Source organism: Neophocaena asiaeorientalis, unplaced genomic scaffold (genome assembly GCF_003031525.2).
Source record: "Neophocaena asiaeorientalis asiaeorientalis breed wild unplaced genomic scaffold, Neophocaena_asiaeorientalis_V1.1 scaffold85, whole genome shotgun sequence".
Lineage (NCBI taxonomy): Eukaryota > Metazoa > Chordata > Mammalia > Artiodactyla > Phocoenidae > Neophocaena > Neophocaena asiaeorientalis.
The window spans coordinates 4,290,124-4,302,656 of record NW_020174301.1 but is presented as its reverse complement, the minus strand read 5'-3'; the positions used below and the strand labels follow the sequence as shown (position 1 = coordinate 4,302,656).

General features: G+C 43.0%; 1 protein-coding gene across 2 annotated transcripts in view; it reads left to right on the top strand.

Annotated features, from left to right (window-relative positions):
• The window catches only part of NRAP (nebulin related anchoring protein), a 74,783-nt gene that overhangs the window by 25,787 nt on the left and 36,463 nt on the right, over nucleotides 1–12,533 (top strand). For both annotated transcript variants that reach the window (XM_024756005.1, XM_024756004.1), the window contains exons 13-20: nucleotides 506–613; nucleotides 1,651–1,755; nucleotides 5,890–5,988; nucleotides 7,100–7,204; nucleotides 8,809–8,916; nucleotides 9,158–9,259; nucleotides 10,874–11,071; nucleotides 11,686–11,790. In XM_024756005.1, the coding sequence (XP_024611773.1) occupies nucleotides 506–613; nucleotides 1,651–1,755; nucleotides 5,890–5,988; nucleotides 7,100–7,204; nucleotides 8,809–8,916; nucleotides 9,158–9,259; nucleotides 10,874–11,071; nucleotides 11,686–11,790 (930 nt within the window). The remainder of the gene's footprint in view (nucleotides 1–505; nucleotides 614–1,650; nucleotides 1,756–5,889; nucleotides 5,989–7,099; nucleotides 7,205–8,808; nucleotides 8,917–9,157; nucleotides 9,260–10,873; nucleotides 11,072–11,685; nucleotides 11,791–12,533) is intronic.

Here is a 12,533-nt window from a genome sequence, read left to right as displayed (position 1 = left end):
TCACATGGTTGCGGTAGTGACCAATGTGTCATGTATAAGTCACAGATTTTGGCAAAGCTGGGGTTTTATTCCTCATATATTTAGAACTGGAGGTAAGAGCATGCAGTGATGTGTACTAGCCCCCAGCATGGGGCTTGCATGCAGCCCCTGTACGATCAGTGCTTGTCCTTGGAAAGCTCCACACCTGTGCAATGGGTTTTCACATTGGAAAAATCTGGTATATTTACAACTGAAAATGTTAAAAAAAAAAAAAATCAGGTCCGTTTTGTGCCGTCTGGGTGCATCAGATCTTATGTTTTCTTGTGTGCTTGTCTCACCCGAACTTCTTGAATTTTAAGTTATTTTTTTTTAAGTTTGTCTTATTTTTAATTCAGAGACACACTGAATACTTAAATAGGTTCTATTTAATCATTTATGTTTTGGATTAGTGCATTCAGATGAGTAGTTTATCTTCAATGAGTTGGGGAGAGAATGCTTTTGTTGAAGGTTCTGTGTTCCCATGTAGAATAAATATAAAGAAGACTACCAGAACCACATGAGAGGCCACTATGAAGGAGTTGGGATGGACAGACGGATGCTCCATGCTCTGAAAGTTGGGAGCCTGGCAAGCAACGTGAGTCCTATTGTGAAGGGCCTGCAGGTGCTGGGGGTTGGTGTGGAGAGTGGTGGGGCACAAGGAATTCAGCCAATTCTTTTTCAACCTCCTTTTTAAAAAAATCAGTGTTTTGTTGTGTAGAGATTGACCCAAGAGTTTGTAAATGTTAATCAGTGCAACCAAGGCGAGGTAAAAAAAATCTTTGAAAAATTTTAAAAGCTTCAATTTATTAAACGCAACTTTCTCTGCTTTGAAGAGTACTTAGATCTATTGTGATTGATCCAGTGTGAGAAAAACTTTCAGTTTCTGAGAGATAAAGAGAAATGGATGAGCATAATTCTCGTGTGAAATGCTTCAGATTTCCAAAGCATTGCGATGTATTTAGAATTGGTTGGTTGGTTGGTTGATTGGTTCATTCATTCATTCAATCTTAGTGTTCATTGAAAACTTCCTGTATCCAGGCACTGCTCAAGATACTGGCATAACAAAATAGATCAGGACCCTCTTTTCCCAATAGCATGTGATCTATTCATCTCTCTTTGGCTTTGTCAATTCAGTTTACAGGTTTGCAAATGCCAAATTGTAAATCTTGGAGGTAAAGGACACTGAGAAGGAACTGATTTCATTATTAAAACATAAAAACATCAAAGTTCCTCTACTTGAGAATGTCAAATTTGACCTTTAAAAATTTTTTTAAATACTCTGAAGACTTGATTTTTCATTGATTTTCTGGGGGTTAGCCAAGAAGCTCTTTTGTTATATACTTGTCTGCAAATGCTTCTTTTTAACAAAAAATTACAAGGGGTTCCATGATTAATAAGAAATAAAATAAATGTGCTACAGATGACGTTAACTAATTTTAGATTAATTAAGAAGAAGAATTCAAGTTAATTAAAAACAAAAGTGTGAACATAATTTAATTTTCCTTAGAGGTGACGAAACTGAATTAATTTTGTTTCTGGTTATTTTTAAAAGATGCTTTCATGACATTCAAGCAAGGTCAAAAGAGAGAGGGGACTAATTTCTCTTTTCTTGTTTTTTGCTTTGTGTTTCAGATTGCCTACAAGGCCAATTACAAACATAATGCTGTCGACTACAACTACCCAGCCACCCTTACTCCTTCCTATCAGACAACAATGAAACTGCTTCCCTTGAAAGACGTATGTCCTTTTCCAATCGTCCTTTCTGCTTTATTCCTGTCACTTCCCTCCAGTAGAGTGATTCTTTGTTTTGGCTGCTTTGGGTCTTCGTTGCTGTGCACGGGCTTTCTCTAGTTGCAGTGAGCGGGGTCTACTCTTCGTTGTGGTGAGCGGGCTTCTCATTGCTGTGGCTTCTCTTGTTGCGGAGCACGGGCTCTAGGCATTCAGGCTTCAGTAGTTGTGGCTCACGGGCTCTAGAACGCAGGCTCAGTAGTTGTGGCGCACAGGCTTAGTTGCTCCGCAGCATGTGGGATCTTCCAGGACCAGGGATCGAATCTGTGTCGCCTTCATCGGCAGGCGGATTCCTAGGGAATCCGAGCCACCAGGGAAGTCCCAGTGGAGTGATTCTTAGGCAGGAAGATGGAAAGAAACAAGATACAACAGTTCATAGGAGATGGAAGGGACTGAGAAAGGGGAACTCTTTTCTGATAGGAAGTCCATATGTACACGTTTGGAAACTCTTAGATTTCCAACATAAGGCGGGGACAACTCTGGTTTCATCTTGAAAATATCCTAAGGTTCCATTTCACCTCTTAGAGTTTGGGGACTATGTCTGCTGCTGGGCACATTAAAGTAATTATTCCCTAACAATGATGATCTTTTTCTTTAAAGTTTTGGAGTGTGGTATGTTTAAGGACCAAAGGGAGTAAACTGAAATAGCTATAAGTTGAGAGGAAATGGTAACATTGACTTAAATTTTTTCCCCAGGAGCGCTCGGGAAATATGTGTGGAATGATATGTATCACTAATTTATTACAGCAGTGATTTTATTTATCTATAGTTTGGCTTGTCTCCAATGAAATATGTATAATTAATTACATTTGTTGTTTTCTAATTATAAGAATTTTACTACATGTTTATTACAGAAAATTTAGATAATACAGAAATGTACAAAGAAAAAGGTAAATGTTATCTACTATTTTAAAAGTACATAAGGTGGTTTAGAACTGAGTTGGTATCATGGTTGTCAGTGAACGTTATCTCCAATCAATCAATAATTTAATGTATCATTCGACATGTTAATTGAATGCTCAGGGCTACTTTCCTTCACATTCCTTTGGGATCAGCACAGCTTCAGCAGCTGACTTGGGCTTTGCTATTGGTAGATCAGTCTCTGCATCTTTCCCTTTTGCTCAGAGTAGGAGCAGTGTCAGGTTCAGCTGGGCATCTCCGGCGTCTAACAGTTTACAGGACAAAGAAGGCCAATCGTTGGCAAATGATTGTTTGATGGGTGAAAGGGGCTTACCAAACGTGTGATAAGGCAGGGGATGGGAAGTAGAAGAATAGAAAGGGCCTACATTTTGCTTTTCCTTTTCCCAGAAAGTTTGCTCGAGTTGACTTATTCATTTCACCTTAATGAAATTCAAGGTCAAACTTGGCTACCAAAGCCAAGTTTCTCTTTTGGCTGCGTACGTTACCTGGGAAACTGGAGGGATCAAGTGCATCTTGTAAAATTTGAATGCCAATTTTCACAGTAGAATTCTAGAAAAAATGCTTCATGGCGCAAACAAAACAGAGCGCTCTACAATTTTGTATTCCCACTATAACGTGACTTGCTGTTACGTTTGTCTGTATAAGACAGTGGATCAAACCAGGCACCTGGACTATAGTCAGCTCCTGGGGAAGTCGGAGAGGTGAATTAAACTAGGCTGGATTAGAAATATTAATTGGAACCAGAAGTAGTTTCCACACTGGCAACCCATGAGCCAGATCCAGGCTGCAGAGGTATTTTGTTCGGCGACACGGTGTTGAAAAAAACTTGGTTTTGAACCAATATGTAGAAATTGTGAGAGTTCACATAGGGACTGTGGTCCTAGTTCCTGCATCGCAGCAATTGCCTGGGAATGAGTGGCAGCTGCTTTTATCACCTTCATTTCCTTTATTTTCCCGGCTCCTGTGTGAATTTGAATTTACCACCCTTAATGAAGGGACTTTAGTATTCAGGGAGTTTGGGGAATCCATTTACAAGAAGATTTGTGGTCTCTATTTCTGTCTGGTAGTCTTAAAGGTGGTCAAGTAGCTCTGAATTTAAATAAACAAGCACAGGTCCTTCATTAGAGAGCATTCCCTTCAGATGGATTTTATAAACACTAATAGCATTAAAAATGAGACTCTACCCTCAGCAAAGGGACCTTTCAGAAAGTAGACTGAAGCAATGACCAAGCATCCGTGATGTTGCAAAGATATAATTAATCATGCAGAGTGTTAATTATGTCCTGCAGAGGAAAGTAATTGTACTCTGCAACATACTTAATGTAACATTATCAGGAAGGAACGTGCCATTTAAAAAATACAGTTTTGTGACATTTTATCGTGCATAATTCTGAATTCTAATAGACTCTATTATGAGATGATAATTTTCCCTCTAACTTAATGCATTAGGAAGCTACTGTAGTATAATCTCGTTAATGATTAACATTGAAATGACTTCATATTTCCTAGTTTTCTTAAATACCCCGTGTCCAAAGCTCAGAATGTGCCAAACCTTTTCTCCTTGAATCATTAACTAAAAAGCTTGAAGCAATGCTGTCCTTTTTCTCCAAATCCAACAAAAGAGTCTGTGGCCCAGTATCTGGAACACTCTGCTTTTCCTAGATCTTGTTCTAGAAGCTAATTTGTAAGTCTTTTTTTTTTTTTCTAATTTGTCAGTCAGAATCCATTTCCCTCTCTAAACAAAGTTAGCTCTGGCTATAGGGAACACCTGGCCCATCTATAAGATAACAAGTAACAGTTCCAAGCACACCAGCTTTGGCAAACCACATTTATAGTGGGTAGACTGGGAGCCACTTTGGGAGGCCAACTGCTGGGATTTAAAACCTAACTCTGACACTAGCTGGGTGACCTTGAGCAAGTCACTTCAGGTCTCTGTGCCTCAGTTTTCATGTTGTGAGGTAGGGATAATAACAGTGCCCACCCCACAGAGTGGTTGGGAAGATTAGATGCATCAGTATGTGTAAAGCACTTGAAATAGTGCCACGCACATAGTAAGTGCTATTTTTTAGCCATAATTATTATTAGCTGATGTTGGGACAGGCAAGAATGGAGTGAATACAAGGAAGAGATGCAGTATCAACTGGTCCTTGGGTCTGTTTCACTTGGGTCACTGGGTTTTAAAATATTGAACTATTTTTGAACCCATTACTATAATATTGAACCCATTTTCCAGCATTTAAAAAGTGTAAGAATTTACATAATAATATAGATTTCTGGTTTCTTTGGAGTAATTGGACTGTCTACTCTGAACCCCACTTTGATGCAGGATTACCATCTCCTAGAGCTGAGTGGTAGCTGCTGCCCTTCGCCCCAGTCCCCACCACTCCTTACTACTTCCCCAACAATGAGGCCAAACACTGACTAGTGCCAACCTAGTGCCATCCAGCTAGTGGTCTGTGACTCACTGAGGTGGGCTGTCACCCAGGGAGGTGACAGCAGTCAGATAGAATGGCAAAGACATCAGAGTCTAGTTTAGACAGACAGAAAACAGTAGGGAAATACAGTGCTGGCTGCAGTGCTACCCCTGTGAGGGCAGAGCCAGCTGCCAGAGGAGTATGGCCAGAGGCAGTAGGTGGAGGTGTGGACAGAGTTGGCAATAGCTAGTAGGGATGCAGGGAAGGAGTATGGAGGTCTTAGGCAGAAGCTAGGCCTAAAGAAGCTGCCACACTGTGTGGGATACTGGGAGAGGCCCTGGGCTTTGGACAATTAAACAGAGCCATGAAGACCATGCATGGGGTGTTTGACGGTGATCTGACTGCTGCAAACAGAGAGAAAGCCTAATTGACTAAAGGGCCTAGACGGGAGCCTATAGGTTTTAAAACACCTTTCTCTGATTTAACGATGTGGATGAACACATTTTCCTCCGTTCACCAGCCATTTAGTTGACCTCTTTTATGAGCTGCCTGTTCAAGTCACTCAGTCTTCAGTGGACTGTTTTTCCATCTGTTGGCTTGGAGTGTCTTTTGGTCTCCAAATGGAATCTGATTCTTTCTCTGCTGATTTGAGAATCATGGCTCTGTAGGGCTGAGCGGGAGGGAGCTAAGTAAATCTTAGAGTAAAGTACAAATGACTTCTTGTGTCTCTTTGCCTCTTTTCACCCAGGTCAACTACAGGCAAAGCATTGACAAGCTGAAGTACAGCTCTGTGACCAACACCCCTCAGATTGTTCAAGCCAAAATCAACGCCCAGCAACTGAGTCATGTAAGTGACCTGCCCCTGCCCAGCTGGATATGGGGGACTTGTAATTGCTTTACAGGGTCTGGATATCTGGTTCCCCAAAGATTTGACTTTCATTGATGGTGACATGTGTCCTATTACAACCATGAGACGACTCTCTTTGATTTAAATGTTTTATTATACAAAATTTCAAATACATTCAAAAGTAGAAAGAATATCATAATGAATCACCAGGTACCCATCACTCAGCTCAACTACTATTAACTCATGGCCAGTCTTGCTTCTATATGCCCATCCACTTCCCCCCTCCATATTATTTTGAAGAAAATCTTAAGTATTGTATAATTTAATCTATAAATATTTTAGTACGAATCTCTAAAAGATATCAAGCTCCAAATAAGGTCCACACTTTGTGATTGGTTGATATGTCTTCAAGACTCTTTTCATCTTGAAGTTTTCCTCTTTATCACTTTTCTTTTCTTGCAAGTTGTTTGTTGAAGAACTTGAACTGTTTGTCCTATAACATTTCCCACATCTGAGCTTTGCTGACTGCATCCCATTGTGGACTTCATGTATTCCTCTGGCCTCCAAATGCCTGTAACATAGTAGTTGGATCTATAGGTTTGATCAGGTTCAGGTTTAATTTGGGGGCAAGACTGCTTCTCAGATGATGCTGTGTTCTTCCACTGAGAATCATATAATGTCTGGTTGGCTGTTTTTGTGTGTGATTTAAGATGGCTTTTATCCAATGGGGGCAGGCATTAGATAATTACTCTTTGAGTACCTACCCTGCACATAGCAAGAGGTTCAGAACTGCCGCAAGTTAAAAAAATAAGTTTCATACCCTCAAGTGCTTCAGAGAACAGTGGGTGAGGTAGCCACAGGGAAATCTTTTGCAAACTCATAACTTTGAGCATGCCTTTGAGTTGTCTGACTTTTCATTTGGTCTTCAATCTGTTAATTTAAAACACTCCTAAAATTACAGGCTTCCTTGTAAAAGGCCTTTTCCGGAAACTCCTTCTCGGCTACAGGCCTACAAAAAGAAAGTGAAGAAGAGAGTGTTCTCTCCAAAGTTCTCCTTCTGCCCATGTAAAAACCATGCACTTACCCTGCAGGTTTATTTTATATCCAACAGGTGAATTACCGTGCTGACTATGAGAAAAATAAGTTGAATTACACATTGCCACAGGATGTACCTCAGCTGGTGAAGGCCAGAACCAATGCCGAATTGTTTAGTGAGGTAAGCGAGCAGCATCGGTGAGATCGTGGTGAGGGTTACTCACAGACGTGAAAATGAAGATGCAAGGATGGTCCAGCAAAACAGGGACCAGGGCCTATTCTGTCCGTGGAGAGGTTCATCAGAGGCGCCCATCAGGTTATAATTTTGAATTTTGCTGTCTCATGGCATGTGGTAGTTCACGGGGCTCCATGGATCCTAGCAATTGAATTCTCACTGTATACGCACATGTATGATGTGTGCTGGGACACACACACACACACACACACACACCCCTCATCATCAGTATCATCATCACCCTGATGACTTCTAGCTGGTGCTTTGCTGTGTGGGTAAAATTTAAGTTTTAAGAAGAGCAGTCTTAATCACCAGCTTCTTCCGGGAGTCACAACTAGGCTATGATTAGGCTTCTCATTCTAGATGGGATTTGTAGGGCAGGAGAACGTAGAAAGGAACTAACCTTGGATGGGTGCGGCGAGCCGCTTCTGACCAGCAGAATGACGAATCACCACACACTAGATTCTTCTCGCATCACACTTTATTGGAGTACAGCTTGGTTTCAGGCGGATGGAAGGAAGACCCCGTACGCTCGAGCCTGTCTGCTTATATAAGGGCTTAAGGACTTGTGTAAGTCCCCGATTCGTCCGTATGGTTATCGCATTTCGCAAGCCGGACTTTGGATAGGCCACTGCTTCAAAACCTGATTAGCATATTAGGTGCCTGCGCCCTAGCGGCATACTTAGCGCATGCGCAATGGCTATCCAGCCGCGCCCTACAGATGGGGAGAGATCAATTAGGAGTTTGGGATTAACATATATACACACGACTATATATAGGATAGGTAAACAGTAGGGACCTCCTGTATAGCACAGGGAACTATACTCAATATCTTGTAATAACCCATAATGGAAAAGAATATATACACACACACACACACACATATACATCTAAATCACTTTTCTGTACACTTGAAACTGGCACAACATCGTAAATTAACTATACTTCAATAGAAAAAAATAAATAAGAAGGAATAACCTTTTCCATATGCTTATTCTGTGCTGGGCATTGGGATAGGCACTTTACATATGGAATTATTCAGTTGTTATAACCCCTTGGAGGCATTTACTACAGAGACACAGTTGGTGGCCTGGGCTTTGGTATCAGATAGAGAGAGTCAGGTGTTACTACCATGGCAATAATAATAACTTACATCTGTGTTGCACCTTACGTGCTTAGGTTATCTGTTTTCGTGTATACAATTTATTCTCACAGCCACCCTGAGACAGATAATATAATATTGTTTTTTCAAATGGTAAACTGAGGCCCAAAGAGGTAAAGTGATTTGTCCAAGGTCACATGATCAGGAAACAACAGTGCTAGGATGAACCCATGGGTCTTCTCTTTGCCCCCTCCCATTAGCACTGCCCCGCATGACCCTACAGTGAGGGGATCAACTGTGTTAATAATTGATGATATCACTTTGATAACAGCCAAAATCCTGGTCTGTAAACAGAAGAAGACTTTGTTATTGAAAAAACAAAATTCTGTTCAACTTTTGGCAGGACTCTGGATAGCGACTCCCATTCACCTGCGTTCTTGTTTGTCAGGTTAAGTACAAAGAAGGCTGGGAGAAGACAAAGGGGAAGGGATTTGAGATGAAGCTGGATGCCATGTCTCTGCTGGCCGCCAAAGCCTCTGGAGAGCTTGCTAGCAATGTAGGTTTTCTCTCATTAACTCAGAAATGCATGAGAAATTGTTCCGGTGAAACGTCAGTGGTCCCGCAGAAAAAAATAATGACTGTTAACATTGTAAACATCGCTATACTTTAATCTTCCACTGGGTTCGAGAAAGACTGGGAGGTGTTTTTTTAGATTTGTTCCCCTCGCACTTGTTAAACCATAGCCCCTTAGATGGCAAAGTTTCTCTCTCACAGTCAGCTTTCCTCTTTCTCTCAAGATTAAATACAAAGAAGATTATGAAAAAGCAAAAGGCAAAGTCCTGGGAACTGCAGACACGAGGCTTCTGCACTCCCTGCAGGTTGCCAAGATGAGCAGTGAGGTAAACGCTTTTCTACCCCCCGAAGCTTCACTGAGTGTTGTGCTGCTCTGAAAGTCTTCCCCCGGCCTGCTTCACCGGAGACTGTTATTTTTTCCACTTCCGCTTATAGTTTCTTTCCTGGCTTGCATGAGAAGCGTTTTCTCTTTCTTTATTTTGGCAAAGGATACTGTTCTTTTAAAGTAGATGAGAAGCATGTGATCCCTAAGGGTGAACGGCATCTACTGTCCACGGCACAAGGTGATCGGCCACATCTATTCACTCTGTGGGTGTTTACTAAACAACTACTGTGCGTGAGATACGGTGTGAGACACTGGGGCCGTAAGAACAAACAGCACATAACTGGTTCCTCCCTAATGGAGCTTCATTCTACTGGGAGAGTTAGACAGGAGGCATCCTGTTTATGGAGGTGACGTCCTGGATGAATCCTCTCGTCCGAACACACACGATATTCAAAATGTTTAGCCACCAACTGGGGCATCCAGGCTCCAACCACTCAGAATGACACTGCTCGTAAACAGCTGTAATGGCTGGAGGTTAACTTTGGTAAATGTCACTTACCAGAAGGCTTTGGGGAAGGAAAGTTCTGCCAGAAGGTCAGACTTGGTTTCTAATTAAGACTTCGTCGTCAATGCCGAACAGGCAGAAAGGAAGCACGGGCATTGGTTTTCTGCTTTACGATGGCCTGCTCTAAGCTGTGAGGTCAGCTTATGCCGCTCTGATGATGCAGTCAGATATAATTACCTAATGAGTCATGAAGGACCCAGGGCTTGAAATAGAATAAGAGTGTTGGCATCTGGGTCACCATTGTGGTTGTGCCTACAGAACAAGCCCTATGATGTGCACAGTCATGAAGCATTTGGCTTCAGTTTAGACAGAGAACAAATTGGTATTTCCCATTTGCAGTTGGAGCAAATGGGGCCAAAAAAAGATGGACTTGCCCAAAGTCATATAGTTCAGTGGTAGTGGTGGAGGAGTGGAGAATTAGACCCTAGAACTCTTACTTACTGGCACCGTGCTGCTTCTACTGTACTACCTTTCCTCACCATCACACCATCACCACACCACCATCATTATCACCAGAAACACCATCACCACCATCATCACACCATCCATCCTCATTGCTAACATTTATCAAGTGTTTGCTCTATGCCATCCCTGCGCTAAGTGGGTTTGAGCTACTCTTTTGTTTACTTATCACAATAGCCCTCCAAGGAAATTGAGCCATTAGAGAGGTAATGTGACTTTCTAGAGGTCATCTAGCTGACAAAGGGCTGATCAGATTTGAACTCAAGCTTGGCTGGCCCTGGAGCCCAAGCTTTGTTATTTTGCCTCTTAAAGTTTCTACAGAAACCACGGGTAGAGCGTTCTCTTCCTGGAGCAACTGGGGAAAAAGAGTTAGGAGGCATTCCTCCCAGAGACAAAGTAGTGTGAGACCTCAGTTTCCAGGTGCCACCACCTTACAGAGCCAAGACTTGCATCACATCCTTTGGACAGACAGGTGCCATCGTCCAGAGTGCCAGTTCCTCATGGAAACCTGGCCTACTTTCCGGTGTTTTCACATCACTCCTGCCAAGGCAGGCTTCACGTAATACAGCGTGTTTTGGTGCGTTCAAGGTTGAATACAAGAAAGGCTTCGAAAAGAGTAAGACCCACTTTCACCTGCCCATGGACATGGTCAACCTGAGGCACGCTAAGGAGGCCCAAGCGCTGGCCAGTGACCGGGGCTACAGGAAGAAACTGCATGGATACACCGCACTGCCTGAAGATATGAAGACTTGCTGGGCCAAGAAAGCATATGGGCTGCAGAGTGAGGTGAGCCCTGGCCCTTTGCCAGCTCTCCCCACGCATCTCTTGCAACTGGATACAGTGACAATTTCAGAGTGATTTAGAACCTGTGCATGAGTCTATTAGGTGACTCAGAGGACTAAGAAGAATTTCTGGAGATGTGCCAGGCCCAGGGAGGATGGATGGGGAGGTAGAGATGGAGAATGAGTCAGGACGGTGGAGACTAAAGGGTGGAGGATTGGGGCTCAGAGCTATTGCGAAAGTCAAGATGTGTCGGTAACGGGATGAGCAAAGAGGAAGCAAGTGTTGAAAATGGTAAATCTGGTAAATGTTAAAAAGTACATCTGGGAAGTGTAGCAGGTTGGCAGACAAGATCCTTAGGCGAAAAGTCTGAAAAGCCCTCTCTTCGGTAAGGCAGTGAGGTGTTTCAGAGTTAAGGTAGATAAGGTAGAACAGCCTCTTCTGATTACAAGGTGAGCCAGTGGCTTCACCCCCAAGCACAGCTCTGCTCGACTATAACAGAGCGGAGAGCAGCTCTTCCACACAGACAGATACAGGATCGAGGGCTTTCCTAACTCGCCCGTTAATTTCGCCCCATCCGCATCCACGTGTCTGATTAGAGCTTGGTTTTTCTCTTGCAGCTGCAGTACAAGGCCGACCTCTCGTGGATGAAAGGCGTTGGGTGGCTGACGGAAGGCAGCCTCACTTTGGAGCAGGCCAAGAAGGCTGGGCAGCTGGTCAGCGAGGTAACCTGAGCCCAGGCCCCCAGCTTCTAGTCTCTCTCAGCCCAAGTCACCACCGAGAGAGCCACCTTTCCCTCTGATTCCTCCCCCAGCCCCACGCTTATTTTGAGTGAGACTCACAAGAGCACTTCTTCATTTTGCACGCATAGCACACCCTGAACTAACTTTCATACCCTTAAGCTTCCCGGGGAGGCATTTTGTAAGAAGCCAACTAAAAGTAGGAGTTGGATCCAAAGCCTCATTCGGAACGGTTGTGATATACAGTTGGTCACGTAGGAAACATGTTTGTCGTGCAAGAAGTGTGTGATTCCTTCTGAATCAGAGAATCTGGTGTTTGGAGGTCGGCATTCTCATGGTGCGTGTGCCTTAAACTCACTGCAGACTTCGGGCAAGTCACTCAACACTGCCGATCCTCTTTCTCTCTTATAAAAATGAGAATGTTGGAAAGGATGCTCTACAAAGTCCCTGCGGCTCCAAGCCTGTGCTTCTCTTTATACCGTGTAGAGCTGGCGTTGGCAGCAGGCAGAGGAGGACTTTTGAAGGACATTTCTTTTGGAAATGGGACTATTGCGGGAGCTCTGTTTGGGATCTTCAAAGGGGTTTCTTATTTCGGGGCCAGGAAGGCTGAGTTGGCATTTCTCTCGCGTATGGTAATAATAGTGACGATAACAGCTGCCATTTATGGACTGGTAATAATTATGTAACCGCTGCTATCATTCATTGATGACTTTGAGTGTATTACATAC